The sequence below is a fragment of the Aythya ferina genome, assembly GCF_964211825.1.
Source record: "Aythya ferina genome assembly, chromosome: 2".
NCBI lineage: Eukaryota > Metazoa > Chordata > Aves > Anseriformes > Anatidae > Aythya > Aythya ferina.
In genome coordinates this window covers 92,056,116-92,075,692 of record NC_140297.1, presented here as the reverse complement: position 1 = coordinate 92,075,692, position 19,577 = coordinate 92,056,116, and the positions used below count along the sequence as shown (strand labels likewise).

Here is a 19,577-nt window from a genome sequence, read left to right as displayed (position 1 = left end):
TCACAGTAGAAAGACAAGCTATTTGTTTGTGTTGGACAGAAGTCAGGCAGTGCACTGTTTGTGTCAATCTGTCGTAACTTTTCAACAGAGGAATATGATCCCGAAGCTTTTGAAAATGTTAATGTATGTTATGTGGTTGTTAGTCAGCCTGTGTCAAAACGTACCTGGATCTGAAGTCTCTGTGTTAATAAGGCATGGTGAACCAACAGTTATTGGATGATGAGCTGTCGGTGTCTGTCCCTAGAAATAATCAGGTGTGGCTAGTGGTGAGTTTCCATCTGGTACAAAATTTATGTATAGTCTTCCTGCTGGCTGTCAAATTGGGAAATATTTGGCTTACTTGGGGCACTCTCATCTGGCAGTAATCACAGTACTCCTTTCCTCCTCTTCATGTTATCCATCTTTAGTGACTTTCTTCTGTGACAAAAGTCTACACCTGCAGAAGATGCCACTTGATTTTGCTAGCTGTGCACATGATCTAGGCACCTGGAGCATCGTTGGTTTCATTGGTAAAGACCAAGGGGCTAAAAAGGTAACTGTGTTAGCTGTCCTAGCAATGCAACTAACTTATTCTGCAGCGATGTTGGAGAAGAAAACCCACCACATCCAGTGAATGTACCTGCTGCTTTTTGTTTGTTTCCTTTCTGTGTTTTAAACAAAGACCAAGCAAATGCTGCAGTCTTTAATATGCATTTAGCCAACACATCAAGACTGTGACATCATTTTGCCTCACCACATTTTCCTCAGGGGATGGTGACTAGGCTGACAGCCCATGCTGAGATTATGTTCTGCTTAAGCTTGTTCACCTTCACAGCAGCAGCAAAGGAGTACTGAAAACCCCTAGGACTGTGACAGCACGGACACTGTTTTCCTTTCACCACATCTGAATTGTCCTTACTCTGTCTTGTTTTGAAGAATTAAACGTGTTCTCCAAAACACTCTCAAGTCTAAGCTACATTGTAAAGCCAAACCCAGGACATGCATTCCCTTCTGATGTGCTGTAGAGCTGCTGTGCTGACTTAATAACGTTATTTCTGCCCCCTGCTCCACTACTTCTGAAATCACTGTGCTAGCAGCTCAGAATTACAATCCTTAGAGCAAGGATTGGCAGAGTTCTGTCTGTCAGGGCAGTATAAGAGGGATGCTAGCACCTACACAATTTGCAGGGCTGTCCCTCCAAGTTAGTACAAAAGTTGGCGTGAAGATTCAGGATTTTATCTTCACTACTGTGTTTTAGGTAGACCTACTTGTAAATATCATATGCCTTATACTATAGCCACAAACTACTGTATGTTAAGTACCTGTGAAATGCTACAGCTACAGCAAGGCAAGGTTTCAGCAGAGGCTGAGCCACGTACATCGCTCCCATGAACTCCCTTAAGTATCCATGTGGGAGCCAGAGATCGCTGGAGCACAACCAAGGAGCCACACAGCCACCTCCTGACGACTCCTCCCTGGTAGGAATGGTTGCATAAGGTGACTCTAAGAGGAAGGAAAGCGTCTGAAGAAGAGGAAAGTATTAGCAGGATTGCCTGAGGCCCATTGAGACATCAAGAACGAGGTGTCTGCTGGCTGGCATGTTTGAGGACAGGTGGATTCAGTGCCGAGCAAGACTCAGAGAAGGGCTGGTGTACTGCAACAAGCAGAGGAACAAAATACTTGTCATCTGAGGGATTCACAAGCAAGCCTGGCTCAGACAGCATGGGATGAGTGTGGCTCTCTACATGGCACTTGCATGATCAAGGGAGACCTGAAGACCAGGTGGAGCTGGGAGGGAGACATCCTAGTTCCATCTCCACAGAGGGAACAACAGCAGCCAAGGAGATTTATGAACACTGAGTGTTCCCAGATTGGCAGAGCACTCTCATCCTCTTCTGAAATGTCTCATTTGGTGCCTTAGGGCGTTTTCAATGGCACACTTCTGCAAAACTGCCCCTCTTTAATGTGTGTGAATTAAATCCATCTGCTGACACTGACACCTGGATATTACTTCAACAAGCAGAAAGCATCCTGCCTTCCTTGAGAAGAAGGTGGCCTGGGATGCAGCACGCATGGGATTTACACCAAGTTTGGTTCATCAGGGCATTTAGTTCACACAGCCTTTTCCAAGAGTGATTAGCCAATGGTATTGCTGGTTTACATCTCCATCCTGTCACAAGTTCATAGTTTAGGCTGATTTTTGCCTTGTGCACCCAGGCAGCGACTATGCATGCCTGCCTGTCATGTCATTTTTGTTGCCACACACAAAGGGAATGAGCTGGCGTTAATGTTATGTGAGTGGTCATCGGAGCCAAGAACTACTTCCACACAAAATAGTTTGTTTGGCCATGAACATATTGCGTGGTGAAAAATACCAGAAAATCTTTGTTTTCACATTTTCCACCTTATTATGGAAACAGCCACCAAAATGATATGACAGCAGAAATGGAGCTTTACTGAATAATTGCAGGGTTCAGAATCCTATCACTGCTTTTGGAAAGTGGGTCTAATAGATAACTCATGGTTTTTAAGTTGTATCACTCATCAGGACTGGGAAATGCTAATGCAATTTACTCCAGGAGTTTCAGCTGCTGATTTTTTCTAGTTTGACAAGTCGAAATGAATCTCACCTCTGTGCTGTACGGATGTGATGGTATTTAACTTATAGCATGCATTTTTAAATAAAGCACCACCGAATATTCCTCTGGCTGTATGTGTATACTGAGAGATGTGTTTACGGCACCATTTCAGGTGTTAGCAGCTCTGCTTCTGCTCCAAGGCACAGGAACTTAGTGAAGTGTTTGTCTTGCGTAAACCCAATGACAGCACACAGCTTCTCCAGCATATTGTAAGGTCAAGGTGCATGGGATGGGGGTGAAGCCAAGTGAAGTGAAGAACAACATTTGTCTGTCAACAGCACAGCAGCTTATCAGACCCTTGCAGAAGGAGAAGCTGTTGTGGCAGGGCAGTGGATACACTGGGTACTCTAAATGTAGAAGAACATACCCAAATTAAGCCCACTGTTCCCCGAAGTGTCATTTTTTTTGGAACAGCAAGGACATTTATAATATTCCCCTCTGATAGAAATACCAGAAATAGCTCATTTTATTTCAATTAACACATTCCAACTACTAACTCATTTTCCACAACTCTCCTGCTGTTTTCATTTCAGGTGGGAATACTCCTTCTTTGTCTCTCCAAGTTCAGTTTGCTTTTATGAGAACATTTCATTTTTTTTTTTTTTCTTCTAACCCACTTAAAATGTGTACAAGTGTTTTTACTGAGATTTTAAATGCTGTCCAGAAGATGTTTTTGCACACATGAAAAGGAGAAAGTTCTTATTATGTTGTCCCTTTTCTTCCTTCACCCTCCTTCAATCTTCCCTGCAGTATAAATATCAAGGAAAGCTAGTGCTGTTAGTTCTTTCTGGTTGTGACATATACCTCCAAAATGTGTCAGCCCCATGGATGGCTGAGTGCAACAAGAATTTTTGAGTACTAGCAGAAAATTATCCACAGATAATTTTTATGTAACTTCTTCCTTTTCCTTCCTTCCTTCCTTCCTTCCTTCCTTCCTTCCTTCCTTCCTTCCTTCCTTCCTTCCTTCCTTCCTTCCTTCCTTCCTTCCTTCCTTCCTTCCTTCCTCCCTCCCTCCCTCCCTCCCTCCCTCCCTCCCTCCCTCCCTCCCTCCCTTCCTTCCTCCCTCCCTTCCTTCCTTCCTTCCTTCCTTCCTTCCTTCCTTCCTTCCTTCCTTCCTTCCTTCCTTCCTTCCTTCTCTCTTTCTTCCTTCCTTCCTTCCTCCCTTTATTTCTTTCTTGATCCAAGTGTTCTTTTAGGCTTAGTAAATTCTCAACTTGCCAAGCCAAATATTCTAGACAAGGAGACACTTGTCCAAAATAGTTCTGCTATGGTAGTGCTCCCTGACCTTTCAAGCTAGAGGCATGTGAGATTGTGAAACAAGCCCTCAGCACACGAGGTGCTGCTGGAATGCGCAGCACAACTCTGCAGCGTGGACACTGTTGCCACTCCATCTGCCAGCATGAGGATTTTTGTGCCCAGTTGTGTGCTTTAAAGCTGTTTTCTCTTGGTTTGCTTTATACCGAAGCAGACAGCATACCTCAGCAGCCCATCAGTTGACAGTCCTCTAGCAGCTACTGTGTTTTGCTAGTCTGGGCAGCTACGGTTCAGCTGCGTGAGACTGTCCTACACACGGAGCTGCCCACCTCCTCTCTCTCATCCCCTTACATTCACAGTCCCAAGTGAAGCCTGGAAGCTCCTGAAGGTCTCCAAGGGTGGAGAAACTGCAGGTTTGTGGTAGATGGGTCTGGTCTTCTTCCATTCTCAGCCCTCAGGTGGCAACATTTCGGTCTTGGCCTCCTGTTCTGGTCAGGGAATAGTATTGCTTTCTGAGCTACTCTGAATGTTGACACCATGCAATAAATTCATCCACAAAGCAAGGATCAGGAAGACACGCGCACCCAACACCACTGTCCTTGTGTGGTGGGGCATGAACAGGCAGGGTTTGCTTCCTGCTGGCAGGTGCTGCTGGCTGCTGCTCGCCTCACAACACTGCTGGCCAGGGTGGACACGCAGGATAAGGAGGACAAGGCATGTTCATGGGTGAAGTAGTCTGAGGTTTCCATATGCAATTTTACATAAGCCGGTTGCCTAACCGGTGCTTTCCCTTACTGTCTCGCCGTCCTACCTTAGCCTCAGTCTGAAAAGTGTTTTTGAATATATGGATTTTTTTCTGCAATTACGTAGATTAGGATTTTCTTTTCCTCCTGAAAAGAACCAAGCTGTGAATAGTTAAGGACTGGTGCTGAGCAGACAGCAGTAGTGGCCTTATCAAGGACCAGGCCAGGGCCAACCAGGCCCAGGCAAACCAACAAACGCCATTGTGCCATCTGAGCTGCACCGGCCTCTTCTCAGAAGGAAACAAGAAAAAGAAAGACTAAATCCTAAAGGCTGAGTGGGATGGTTTCTCTTTCTCACTCTTAAATGGAAAACAAGCGTGCTTTTTTTCCACCCTCTGTTCCTTAATTTCTGTTTTCAGTTTCATTCAGATGCCGGAAATTGGTGGGTTTAGAGCCCACAGAGCCCTTCATTTGTTGGGATTGCCTTGTTCCTGAGATTAAATAAACGCAGCCCTGCTGGAGAGGAAGTCATGCTGATAACTAAGCCAGATTAACTGCTTTTTGCTGGGTTTTGATAGGCAGGCTGGCCTCAGCCACACGCACGGGCCGCAGCGCTGATTTTGCAAGAGGGTGCTCTGCACCACTGCGTGCCTCGGCGTGCAGCCAGGGCCGGCTGGCGTCCTGAAATATCCCAAATCCCAGGGGGGCCAAAAATTGTTCTGCATCCTTTTCCTTTTCTATATTCAGGAACTGCACTTCATTTCCTTAATGAGCCCAATCTGCAAAATGAGAAAAAAGTTTGGCCATGGTATATCAGACTCAAAAATGCATATGAACAACCAACTTCCCATCCCGGTGTTGCTTTGCCTTTGGTTAAAGGATGGGATTTACGATGGAGCATGCTTATGTTTTGTATTGTTTGTACTTGCAAGGAGCTATTGCTTCAACGTGATGAGTAGATTCAACCAGCAGTATAGTATACGTACACTTTGCTGACAGAAATATACATCTATAAAAAAGTGTGAAATTTTCTTTTAAGTGTTTGCATAGAAAATTATGATTTAAATGAATTTCTCCCTTGCACAGATGTTTGTTTGCTTGCACCTGTATGATTGATTTATAGCCACGTCTGTTCTGTTAAAAAAGGTGTTTAAATGCTGAGCTGTATTTTTGCCATCTATACTCCTCATGTTTAAGAAGCCCAACAATTAATGCCAAGACTAATGCCACGTGTTCGCAGAAGCAGGCCTACAGATGGCTGTTAATTTCCCTTGGCATCCTTATAAGCCAAATATGTTTCTGTTATTTTATTTGCAAAATAAACACTATATATTTACTTAATTATATCTGACGTCATAATTTCAGGTTTTGCTTTGGCTTACAAGGGCTTAGGGCATTCAGGGTAGCTTTCCTGGTTATTCAACAGCAGTTACACAGCTGTAGTTAGCAAATTATGCTGGAATACATGCATAACAAATGCACAGTGATTTCTATAATAAAGTGAAAAACACACCTGTACACTGAAAAATGTGTTTTTCCAAATGGAAAGCATGAAGAGCGGTTCAAAACCTGCATTTGATATTTTGTCCTCCCTTTGAAGGCATGAATAATGACTGCATTCCAAAGAGGAATCACTCGCAATGGAGCAGGGCAGAGGTTGTTGCCACTTTGAATATTTCTTTAATTTCCATGGACGTTTGAAATAATTTTCAGGGCAGAAGTGACTTCCAGCAGGGCCTGGGGCAGTGACAATAAAGAAGTGCTCTGGGCTGAGCCTTCTCCGTGCAGGGACGTGCTGGTGTCTAACCTGTCCACTCCAGGTCCTGTAATAAAAACCTCCTGAGCTCATCCTTGAGCACAGCCCAGCGCTTGACACAGACAGACAGCCAGGTCCCAGCAGCTGCCTGAAGCAAACAGTTGTCCATGCATATCTTTTATTTTGCATGGAGTTATCTTTCGATCCCATCTTATGTGATCGTTTGTCTTGCACAACAACTGTGTAACTGAAAATGTGGGGGAGTAAAATATGTAAAGCGTATATGTAAAGCATATGTAAAGCTCTTCAACTGAAGTTTCTGCACTGTAAAAAATTGCTTCTGCACTTCATATTGCATATTTTTAAATGCAGTGCTCACTGAAGGAAGCAGGTAATGATCCAGTGACTGTTTACAGAATTGGAAGGTATATTGTATGCAATCAGCTCAGAACCTGCACAACAAATTTAATTACATGGTAAAAATCAGTCTATTAGGTTTTCATATTTATGCTTTGACTATTCATCATCAGGTTTCTGTATGCATTTTTGGAGGGTTCTTTTTTGGTCTGGTCCAAGGGCTGCTGAACTGCTCTAATTTGTTGGATATGTCACTATAGTTGCAATGCTTTGCTGCTTTTTTTTTTTCTTTTCCATTTTTATGCTCTGAAAGTAACATCTTTTTCTTTATCTTTTTTAAAGATAAAGACATTCCCTGCTGATACATCTAATCCTTTTTTCGATCCTTTTACAACAGTACCACAGTTTTCTGTAAGTAGAATGTGCAACTAAAAAACTGTGTATTTAATGCACTTCCAAGTGACTTTTTTTTAACAGTCTCAGAAACTTATGTGTTAAGTAGTCCTCAAAAAAAAAAAAAAAAAAAAGAGATAAATTCCAAGCAGAATTTAGAGTGAAAATCTGTTAAATATTCCCATTATGCAAATAATTAACTTGCCTGCATTCAGACGTTGCTGCTTACTAGACAGAGGACTAAGAGTTAAAGGTCAAGGCTCACTGCTAATGCAGTCAGACCCCAAATGCTGTTCAGTTCAGGACTCGTGAAGCTCCGTAGTGTCACTCCAATGGAGTGGGAATGACTCAGTCCTCTGTCTAGCGACTGCATGGCCTGCTGCCTGAAACTGCTTGCTGTGCCATCACAAAAAGGGGCCTGATTTTCATTGAATTTGCATCTGAATTTTAAGGAATAATTATGGTTAGTGTGCTGACGACTACAATGATATCCTTGTATAAACTCTTGTGTTTACTTGATAATCTGAATCAAATATTGAACTTAATTCTTACTAAGCTTTCACAGAAGTTGGGATTTAGATTTTTTCAGTAAAGTAAACTACATGTGAACAGAAACAATTATTTGACCACTCAAAAATAAAGTCCAATCCAAGCCCTACTTTAAGGGTAGGAGCATTATGTAATAAGTGAGACAAAATGATCTACTCAGGCAATTCAGAGCCTTCTGAAAGATTTTTGGAGGACTTGATATAATGGAATATGTGATGTGGGATTAATTATAACCTTTCCCGTCCTTTCCAATGGGAGAATGGATTCTGGTCTGTAAGAAAAATTCCCAGCTTCTAATTGTAAACCGCAACAACTGGCTTATAGTTTATTAGTTTGTTTTGTTTTGTTTTGTTTTGTTTTTAAATTACACTGACAGAATGAAGCATATCAGCCTTTAACCTTAAGTTTTACTGGTATCTCTGATCTATATCTAGCATATGATCAGAGACAAGCAACTTCAGTCTCTGTTGGGCCACGTGCTGTGACTGTCTGCACTTAATGAATTGAAGGGCGAGGCTTTTCTTTCACAATAAACCTGATCGTGAGATTGGATCTAAATGCTGCTTTTCTCCACCTGAGTATTTCAAAGCCAAAGTTGGTCAGGCTCCACAGGATAAGTCAGTGCTACTGTTGAGCTTTTAATAAATGAATCCGAAAAGGAATATGTCACAGCAACTTTTCACTAGATTGCCCAAGTCCAGATAGTATGTCTGTTGTAAAACCTAAGCCAAAGTTACACTGTTCATATCTTTCATCACAGTGCTTTATGTAAGCAAAAAGATTTGCCCAGAATAGCTTTCCTATTAAAGGGTAATGATTGTCAGGAAATTATTTTTCTCCCTATGATGATTATAATGAAAGTAAGATATAGGAGAGCAATATTAATTATTTTTTTCCATTGGTGGGCATAGAACTTTAAAATCCAAACAGAAGCTACCCAGATATGTTTTCTCCACAGCTATTTCCATCCTGTAGAAAGTGGTTACTTCATGGCAAATTCAAATGCTGAAATTTTTGTTATACTCACAGGAAAAAAGAAGGAAAGTTCAAACTTAGCTTTCAGAAATTCTCCCTTTCTCTCCTTTTCCTGGGCAGGGGTGGCAGAATCTAGATCACAAACATTTCAAACACCATTACAATAAAAACCTAATCATGAAATCCCATTCATTGCTTTAAGTGAGTTATGTACAAATATCTTTGGTAAACCAGCTGGTAAACCAGCCACTACCTGGAGGACTGCTTGAGGATGGGAGAGCAATTAGGAATGTTAATTACACTTTGGTCCTGTGTTTCATGGTCCTCTGTCCCAGCCCAAGGAAATGTGCTCCTCCTCAGCAGTGTTTCAGTCCACCCTGATTCATGGGCTCTTCCATGGGCTTGGAGGTAGCTGAACCCCAGAGGGAAGCTGTAAGGGAAAGCTCTAGATCAGTGCTAGGTCTTGCACCTAGCAAGATCTATCTCCGAGTGTCCTCCAGTCGCACACAGCTATTGGCATTTCAGACTCCTTTTTTTTTCTTTCCTTTTTTTTTTCCTCCTTGCTCCCCCTTCACTTTTACTTATTTATTCATTTATTTTGCTTGGAGCAAGACATTGAAATCTTACTGAGCAGAGGGCTTCTCTTTGTCCACTGGTGTTGAGGAAAAAATAGAGAACTTGTTTTCCTGGAATGCTTAAAAAGAAGGTTCGTGCCAGGAACCCCCCTGAGTTTCAGAGACTTCCACAAAGAAAAGGCATGGCTTGATGACCATATTCTCAGTGGGAATAAGTCACATAAACTTAAAATTAATGGAATTATATCTGTTTAAACCAACTAAATATATATATTTTCAAACATACTCTGTAAACAGTTATTAAAAGATGCTTTGGATATATACAGTAAAACCATTATCTGGAGCAAACACACTTGAGGACTCAAGGCAAATCTTCAGCAAGTGTAATTTGCCATAGTTCTGCTGATTTCAGTGAGGCTGGGAGAATTTACCTCAGCCTCACAGGGTGGTGTCTCATGCTCTTGCCATGAGTATCACCTGGCAGCCCTCAGAGGATGGGGATCCTGTGCGAGGAACACCAAACCCCATATCCCTGTAGCCAGTAAGGCTGAGTTCTGAAAGCTGAATGACAGAGAAGTTTGAACAGGCTGCATTAGCCAGTATTTGCACATAAAATTGACCAAGGTTGAAGAGGGAGGCTTTCTTTAGTAGATTTTATGTTTTCCATTTTGATTAATTTTGTGGAATTAATGGAATTTCTAATGCTTCAGAGCTTGTCTTGGAGCATATCACATGCTTTTAGTTGAAACACAAGCAGGGACATGCTAAAAAAATAGAATAAGCGAGCAAACCTACCACAGCCATTCCTTCCTGGGCTCAAATAATTGTCCCAATGACTAAACTGGTTTGTTTGTTTAGATTAATACTATGTGGCTTGCAAATTTTGAGAGCTAATTAAGAAAGAAAAGTCGCTATTCAAAGAGCTGTATCACTATCATATGCTCCCTTATGACAGTGACTATTCTTCCTCCCTGCCACAAAGTCTGAACAGGAGGGAGAGCTGCCACGACAGAAATTGAGCTGGTGCCAGCAGGAGCATCCCCTAGTGGTCCCAACACACTGACGAACTGAAGTTGCTCTGTGCCCTTCCCAGGTCAGGGCCATGCAAGCACTGTAGGCACTAGCCACTGTGGTTTGGCATGAGAAATGGTGCTTGCCAAAACACAAAGCAGGGCTAATTTATTTTTAGGGCTTATCCCCTCCCTCCCAGCCACATAGGAGGGTTGGTCTTCTCTGTAATCCTGTGGTACTGACCTGCCTCACCTGAAAGATTTGGCCATTTGTCTGTAACCAGCACTTCCAACCTTGGTTTAACGTTGCCCATCACTTGCTGCTGGAGAGCATTCCTCCTGAGGGATGGGGACTTTGAAACCTAGACTACAAGTGTGTGCCACAAAGCAGTGTAGTCAGAGGACCCACAAAGCAAATTGAACACAACTTGTGAAGAACAGTCCAGAAAACCCTTCTCATCAGCATGCTGCTGTGTTTTTAGGGAAAACGCAATCATAAGCAGCATTCTCCAGACTGATTATGCCTTTCATCTGAATGCTGCCAGTCCCACACAGGGCGTTTTCATCTCACAGAGCCATAAGGCTCGTCCTCGGGCACAGCTGCCAGCAGGGCAGCCTGCTCCGTGCCCACAGATGTTGCACTGGGCAGCTCTAGCTACAGCCTACTTTCTCTTTAGGGCTTGCTGCTACTGAGTGTTTGGCAATGAATTGGGTGGTGAAAGTACACAAGAGCAGTAGAAGCTAACCTATACCTTTCCCTTCCGTGTCTGTATGCATTTTTTTTTGTTGTAGGCAGAATTTACGGACAGCAAATTGCAGTGCTGTGCGGTGCAGTCGTCGCCTAAGCTATCGCCGGTAGCTCCATCGCCCGTCCTGAGATCTCTGGCAGAGACTATACCGACTCCAACGGTGCAGACAATATACACGTCACATAAACCGATTTCGCTGGCGGACAGGTACTGTGCAGTTCTTTCACAGCAATGCTATGATGCTCTGTGCAGTGAGGGAGTCAGCCGGATTTCTCTTTTTCTATCATAATTACAGTGGGGATAATTCACCATATTTCTAAAGTGCCTTTTCTGCTGATACCAAAAGATTTTGAGTTGCTGCTTGACACCTACTTCAGAATAAGTGAGCTTTGTAAAGAAATAGCTATACTTCCTATTTGCTCTGAGAAAAAAAAAAAAACACAACAAAAACAACAAAAAAAGATTAATTAACAGCTGCAGCCAGCAGTGTACCATTTCTACAGCCAATGGCCTGTAGAGAAAGGGTTTTACAGATTTTCCTCAGGCAAGTCATTTCCCATGAACCACAAAGGTTTTCCTTTAATAATCGCTGTCGCAATTTGTTTTTTGAAATTAAATGTCCATGGGGGAAAGCTGAGGTTGAGAAATACCTGCTCTTCTAAATGAAAAGCAGACACTGATTGTTTTTTCATTTTTGTGTTTGTATGTTTTGTTTTGTTTTGTTTTGTAATGTCAGGCTACATTGGCCTCTCTTATAGTTTTTCAGAGAAATAAAATGCCATTCCATCTTTCCACAAGCAGCTGCGTTCAGTTTCTATTCTCCCATCCTGCTGGTTTTGCATGTTGGCTTCTTATTCCAGAGTTTAATCAAAGCTGAATTTCCCAAGCTGATAATTTACTGAATACAAATGCAGGAGTGGATGTACTCAATACTTCTGGAGCACAAGAAGTCCTAAGCTTATGCTGAAGACAGAAATCATTCATTGGCATCATAATACATTAGCCTTTTTTACTTTTGGATTTACAGTCAATTCCCACTTTCATTTGTTAACTATTTTGGCAGATGTTGGTTTAACTGCACTTGCACACTTGGTCAACATTGCTAACTCACCTAAAAATATATCGTTACGGTGGAAGTGTAGTTCTGAAGCTGCAGTACTGAGCTCAGCTTCCACAGGATGTCCCCAGCTCAAATGAGTGATTCCACCCCTGCCCTGTCTATGAACAAAATGTCTGCAAACTGCTTTCCAAGCATTAGCTGCTAAATTCCCAGAACAATACAGCCAGCAGTTGGTCTTCTTCCCCATGCTATTTATTAAAAAGATTGGATCAGCAGCCCAGGGCACTCCCAGTGCTGCAGAGCCCACAGGCTCGAGAGCAATTCGATGTGAGAGCGAGGACATTCAGGCTGTGCTTCTCCACCCTGATGGGTGCAGGTGAAGTAGGGCTGTGCTAAATTCAGTTTACATAGCTGTCCCCCCCAGCTCAAACCATGCTGAGGAGCAGAGGGCTGTAACATCAGTCTTTTGTTTGTTGGCATTTACTGTAGCTGCTTTGTTTTATTTTTAGAGTCCTAGTCCAGCTTCCTTTGAAATCGGCAGCCTTTAATGGCGATGAGGTTAAAACATAAACTGTTTTGCCATGTGGGTCTTTTTGTGTCCTTTTTCTTGCTTCTGTTTGCTCTTCAGAAATATCAAGCGGTACTTGTTGTTGAATCAGCCATCAGTTATCAGCTTTTCACTGAATTGAGTTTGACCTTTTTCCCCCTCCTTTGGTATTTTGAAAATGTTAATTATTTTAAATTGAAATTTGAGACTTATTGTTGTTCCCATAATTGGCTGTTTGTGCATTAATTACACAGCGCTGAGACTCTGAGGCGTGAACTTGAGAGAGAGAAAATGATGAAAAGACTCTTGATGACAGAATTATGAAATTCTCGCTTCCGTCAGATGGAGAATGGATTGGGGCCTTTCATGTGCCTTCTGTCTGTTTACATTCCTCTGCTTCTGTGTACTCAACATAATGCATCGGGAAAACGTGTGATATTCCTGACTCGCCTGGATTCACCATGGTTGGTTAAAATTAAGTCTCGGCTAGACTTTAACTTGAAGGAGTTCCTTTATTCGTTTGCTGCTGGGAAATAAACCTTCAATCCTTTGTCTCTCCTGAGATTTTATACTATTAACACAGTTAATTTCAGGTTTGGTTTTGGTAAATCTAGGGCAAAAAGGATCAGCAAGGAGCATACTGATTTCTATTGGGAAACACTGTTCTGTACATATGTTAATAAGTGCACAGAAATTAATGTTATGCAGAATATTTTGATAGTAACATAGGAAATATGTCATTTTGTACAACTGAAAATTGCAATGAGCTACTGCTATTTGTTAAAGAATCATTTTTAAAGCAGAAGAATGATTATTACATCCTAACCCCAGGACTGTTAGTCTCCACAGAAAAAACGAATGGCTGTCTTATTAAATTCCTAACCTTAACCTTTACTCAGAGATATAAATAGCTGCAAGGGGGAGGATACCCCTCCGTACAGGTATACACACCCAACGCTCCCTTTAGTCCGCCGTCTTGACCTAAACCTGAAACTAAATCTTACTTTATTTCCATTAAAGATAAAAAAAAAAAAAAAAACAGTTGTTTAAAGTAGTTTGCTACTGACTTTCTAGCTTGATACTGACTTTTTTTAACTCAGTGGGAAGTTTTAACTTCTCCAGGTTGCCTAGGCACGAGGGCCTGCCCACACTCAGAGGGCTTCTGCCCTGCGCTGGAGGTTTGCAGAGCCGCATCAGCGTGGGCACAGCCTATACAGAGAGGGTGTTTTCCCTCCTGGATAGACAAACCACCTTCCTGACCAGCAGTAATGGATGGATCACATGGAAAAATAACAATAGTTTGTGGCCTAGCTGTGTCTCTACCCATTTTTCACACTACTAATCAGTACATCCCTAGGGGCAAGGCCTTGAAGGTTGGCTTCACGCACGCAGGCCGCCTGCGCTTGTGGTGGGAATGTCTCAGGCACAAGGTTCGGTGGTGGGTGTTCCCCTGTTAGCAGGACCTCAAGGAGTGTGTTTGTGGCATGCAGGTAACGCGACCAACAGTTTCCTATTTAAAAACAATTTAAAAAAAATATAGTTCTCCATTTCCCCCTGTTCAGCAGTGCAGGGTTATCTACAACGCCACCACCAACTGACCGTCAGCTACAAGGTACTATTCCAACAGGAAAGCTTTTGTGCGTTTTGTATGGCTGAAGATGTTTATTTTTCTGTTACTCTGTACACTGTGTTCTCTGTTTTGTATTAAGATAAAAGATTGTCCTTAATTTGGTACTGATTACGATGGCTTTATCTCAGCTTAACCCGTTTGCCTGTGTGGAGGCTGGGAAGTGACTGCTGTGAGACTGAGTTTCCTTCAGAGTTAGCTTGTGCTCTTTTGCTGAAATGAGATAATCTTGAGAGCATTATAGGACTGTGGATTGCAATGTCAGAGGTATAAAATGACTTGTCTATTTTATATTCACTGGGACAAGAAAATAGCATTAGGCTCCCCAGTTCAAATCTGGCAACCCCAAACCTTTCCTGTTGCCGTAAGATGGGGCAAAACAGACAGCGCAAGTGTTAGGCAGAAACCTGCAATGCAAAATGTAATGAAGTAGCTCAACATGAGGAATGGGCACAAGGAGTTATAGAAACACACCTGGATTGCAGATTTCAGAGCACTCAGATGGCTTTGCTGGGTAATCGGATACAACCTGTACACCATCCGTCTTTTAGTTACAGTGCCAAGGCATTTCTGTTCCTTATGTATCCATGTACCTCTCCATCAACCCAGGGTTATTAAAAATTAACTAGGAACTTTAAATCCCTGTGAAGAGATCAGAAAGGAGGTGAAAATATTCTGTTTCTCATTATTCTTTGCTCACTGCCTCCCAGAAGGTGCTGGTAGAGGTAGAAGCGACAGCACCTTTTGTCTGCACCCAAGTAAAACTGAGCATTGGAAGAATAAGTAAAAGAAGATTCTAATCAGAGATGCTGTTTTGGGAGAGGAAAGCCAAGTAGGTTTAGGAATGGCACAACACTGACCCTAGCTGAAATCTGGTCTGCTGCCTGCTGTTAGACAGCCTCCAGTTGTATGTGCATTGGCAGCTGTTTCACAAAGTCATTATCAAGAAGAAAACAGATCTGAGCACACCCTTTGGTTGTACTGATTGCCTTGGAATGGACATTAGGAACCCTGCAATATGCCTTCAGGTCTGGGGACAGACATCCGATTACCTGCATTGGGGCAGTCTGGTCACATATGCAAAAGCCTTTAGCGAAACGGAATGCCTGACTCAGACCAGCCCATCTGATTTTCTGGCTCTTAAACGAGCTATTAGTTTATTATTTTGAATGCAGGATTTTACTCCTGTTGTATAAAAATTATTAAGCTGAGCTGCTCAGAACTGGAAAACAAAACAAAAAAAAAACCACGAACCAAGGTGACTTTGCAGTGGCCAGGTCTCCATGGCTGGGGTGTGCTCTGGCATGGCTGGGAGAGGGCAGAGTGCTCCCTCCTTGGTGCCCCCAGATGGAGAGGGAAAGGCTCGTGTGGCCACTCAGTTCCGGTGGGATGGGTCCCACAGAACAACCCCACGTACGTTGCCTTGTCTTGTTTTAGTGTCTTATCCACTGGCTGCCACTGTTTCCTATTCTGCAGTCTAATGGAGCTTTATTCAAAATGTTTGACTGATACCGAACTCGGCTTTTAACTGCAGAATGCCATCACGTTGTTCTTTCTTACTATGTACTTTCTTCAGCCACGCTTAAGCGTCTCAGTTTTCACATCCTTTGAATAAATACTCCTGCCTCGCCTCTGGTTGGGAATTACAGTGTCAGGACACCTGTTACCCAAAACTACTGCAAACAAGACAACGTCAACGTGAACATAGCCGAGGGGCACATAGTCTAGATTTGCCCCCAGGCTTTAACTTTACAGGTGTTAAAGGATACTCTGCCTGAGGGTATGTCTATATAATAGCGCAGAGGTATCTGAGCTAGCTTTAATGAGCTTGCATATGTAGTTGTGGCAGCATGAAGCCCAGCACAGGCTATCATTATCATGTACATTGACACGTGTAAAGATAACGCATTTAAACAGCAGCCTTCTGAAGCATGGTCTCCAGAGCTGGTGACAAAAAGGGGTATCTGAAAGGACTCTGTCTTTTCAGCTCTCCTGGGAAAGGGTTCATCTCACCTAACGTTACGTGCCCAACTCTCGCCTGAAGAGAGGTGAGAGGGACTGCCTTCTGGAGGTGCCTCTGACTTAAAAGTCTACCTTTGTATTGCTTAAAGTTAAGTGAGATGAATCCTGCTCTCGGTCCCTCTGGTTAGGTCTACATTGCAAGCCCTTGCCAACACGGCTCCATCATCCAGGGGTCCTTTGAGGTACGATTTGTGATCGACATAGCTCTGCCAGCAAAAGCCTTGCACGTTAGGTGTAAATACACCACCAAAAACACCCTGTTGTCAGAACAGCTTTTATCCCTTACGGGGAGAGCAGAGAGCTGGGAGAGCTTACGGTGGCAGAAGCTTGGAGGCATCATTAGAGCTGTGTCCAGTCTGGGAGCAGCTGGTGGTGAACCCTCTGCTATCACCACGCCAGCAAAGCCCACCTGGGGTAGTGCCCCAGGGTGCTCCGACCCCGTCAGCAGAGCCCAGCTTTCAAGTGTGAAGTTGCAAAGTGGCAGAACGCAATGTTGTCGTGCTTGGGTGATTCCAGCAAAATTTATTGGCCATTTAAATAGCTATGCAAGGAGTTGAATATTTTCTCATGTTGCAGTCTCTCATAGGAGACAACCAGTTGTGGTTTGGTTTTGTGCGGTTCTGGTGTTTTCACTATTTCGTTTTAAAAGGGATAACCAGGTTTTCTTAAGAAATGCTGTTTGAGATCCCAAATCTCTATCAGATCCCACAGTGTGTGCAGATTTTTCACGTTGCAAATGTGCTCAGACCCTGAAAAGTGCAATGTTTGAAAATTAACTCCTCAGAAGTTTCAGCTCATGGCTTCACAACTCTCTTGCAACAGGTTGCCTACGTGCCCATTTGAAACAGAGCTGGCAATGCAGTGAAATGTTTCACTGGAGGCAGCATCATGTTTTGTTTGAACTGTTTACAAATATCCTGTTTTTCTTTTTTTTTCTTTCTTTATTTTTTTTTTCTTTTTCCTGAATACATTTCTGGTTCATTGGCTACAAAAAACTATTTGTAATTATGCAATCAAATATTGTTTCTTTCTTTTCCCTTTTTCTTTTTTTTTTTTAAAAAAAACTTTTTTTTTTTTTTTGATGTCCTGATGTTCAAGGAGTTTGCAATAAATATACTGGTGCTGATCTGTAATTGCATGTAAGATCAGCCTCACAACTGTGTTTTGTAAAGTTAAGTGCCGTAAAAGAACCTGCAGGGAGAAGGAGGGAAGGGAGCAAGCAAGTGGAGGAGAAGGCTTCTTTGGCAGCTGCAGCTTTGACTGGTGGGTAGCAGCTTTAAAGAAAGATTGCTCACATCGTTTTGTTCCATCCTAGTAGCAGCGTGTATCATCAGGCAGTATTTGATGGCATTTTGTTGAAAACATTCCTGGAGAGAAACTTTTACGGCTCAGCTGTTTACCTGTTCCTGTATTCATGCCTGCAATAAATGAAATGAAAAATAAACCCGAGAGTCCGAGCAGTTTGTAGTCAAATCAGTGACTTAGGAGGCATGGGGGCAATACATATATATAAAGGAAACACCAGGTTGCATTGTAGCATGCCGGTCGGGTCATTAGCTGGGGCACGCGTTGATGAAAACTAGAGTGATGAAACATTGTCAGGACCAAGGTAAAGAAGCATGAACCATGGCATGCTGCTGGTCTTTGAGCTGGGGCTCAACAGGTGGCAAAATCACTACTGGAATGGAGGGGTGGGGAGAAAGCATCCGCTTGACACAGTGCTGGGAGACCCCAATTTATTAAATTGATTTATGAAGGAACACGTAATAAATAAATATGTTTAAGAAGTATTATTAAATAGAATTTTAAATAGCTTTTGTTTTCACACAACTAAAACATTTCATTTAGATTTTCCCTTGATTTTGCTGGTTTTTAAATGACTAAATAAAAAGTTGCTTCAGAATGAAACACTTCCCTTTCCTTTTGTTCAAAGATCTCTAAATCAGGACATTTTGACATTCACTTTCATGGTGCATTTATGAAATGAAATCCCAGTAACATTCACCCCATTTTTTGAGGTTGCCAAAACTCTATATTGGGAAGGAATATGATCCCATCACGATTTCTCCAGCTGGGTATTCATCTATTTTTAATCTCTGTGCAGGGAAAGCAACAGATCAACGTTCTTCCATCAGTGCTCAATTTATTCCAAGAAAATTGATTATCCAGCCAGCAAACGTAGTTAATTAATTCCTCTTAATACATGTCTTCGCTAAAGAAATAGTGTCCTGGGGTGCAGGGAAATGAGCAGCTGTCTTCTAAGAGGTCAGCAAACACTCCTGTATAACTTCATTGAGATGGAGAAGCGTGAGGACTTCAGAGATGCAAATCTGAACAATTTCTGGTTTTACTATCAGATGTCTGATCTATGGGACTGGACACAAGGCCGTTAAGATAAATTCTCAGGGGACATGCTTTCTAGAGCAGAAAACAGTCATCACGCAGGCACGATTGACTCGGCGGGGGGAAGATAAGACAGTAGCTAACAGCCTGGCTGTGCTGCACACAACCTGCCACAGAGAGGGGCAGAAAGGTGCCTGTGCTGGTGGAACAAGCCCCAAAAGAGAGCAGCAAAACCCACGCCATCCGATGCTGTGTGCACTGACAGCAAAGCACTACCTAAAATGTTTGCCTTTTTAGTTTATTCTAAAGCTACACATACAGAACTGCATCATTGCATACGCAGTTGATGCCAATTATGTATTTTTAAGTGAGTCTTTCTACTGTTGCTGTGGGACGCCGTTCCAGTGGCCACACAGCTCTGCCATCAGAGTATCTGGCACAGCATCTCACAGCAGCGAGGCATGAAAGCCACGTGGATCTTTACTGCTTCACGCACTGATTATCCTGCTCTGCAAGCCGGGAGCCACTTACCCTCCTGCATAGCTCTTCTGCTGCCTTTCATTAGCAAAAATTCTTTTGGAAACGCAAGGAAAATGCAACACAAACTCTTTTCCTCAAAGATAGTTAGTCACTGAGGCTTAGCATCGCTGGGCCTAATGATTTAAAGAACTCGAGGTTTATTTTTTAAATTTAATTATTTGCCCTGCTGCTTTCCAAAACAACAAAATAAAACAATGAGATTTCTGCACTAATTGCTGCCTGCTCCAGCTGAGCTGGGCCCTCCTGCAAGCTCCAGGCTTGGCAAGGTCATGGGGTAGTTTGGCAAGAGGGGGGAAGGTTTTTTTTAGGGGGGGAGAAGACAGTGAGCACCCCCAGCAGTGGGCCCCGTGCTGCCCTGCTGGAGGACATCGGCACCTCCAGGACCACCAGGGGAGGGTTTGGGGCTGGGGACAGCCTGAGTTTAGTTTCACAGCCCAGGAGCCCGTTCATTTTTTCGTT

General features: G+C 42.8%; 1 protein-coding gene across 8 annotated transcripts in view; it reads left to right on the top strand.

Annotated features, from left to right (window-relative positions):
* The window catches only part of EPB41L4B (erythrocyte membrane protein band 4.1 like 4B), a 169,372-nt gene extending 151,693 nt beyond the window's left edge, over positions 1-17,679 (top strand). For 5 of the 8 annotated variants that reach the window (XM_084508190.1, XM_084508186.1, XM_084508188.1 and 2 more), the window contains 3 exons: positions 7,071-7,139; positions 11,023-11,186; positions 12,841-17,679. In XM_084508190.1, coding sequence (XP_084364316.1) covers positions 7,071-7,139; positions 11,023-11,186; positions 12,841-12,910 — 303 coding nt within the window. In that variant the 3' untranslated portion in view covers positions 12,911-17,679. Of the gene's footprint in view, positions 1-407; positions 2,689-7,070; positions 7,140-11,022; positions 11,187-12,840 lie in introns of those variants that run through there. The other 3 variants (XR_014689205.1, XM_084508187.1, XM_084508189.1) reach the window with 3 other exon arrangements.
* The last annotated feature ends 1,898 nt before the right edge of the window (positions 17,680-19,577 follow it).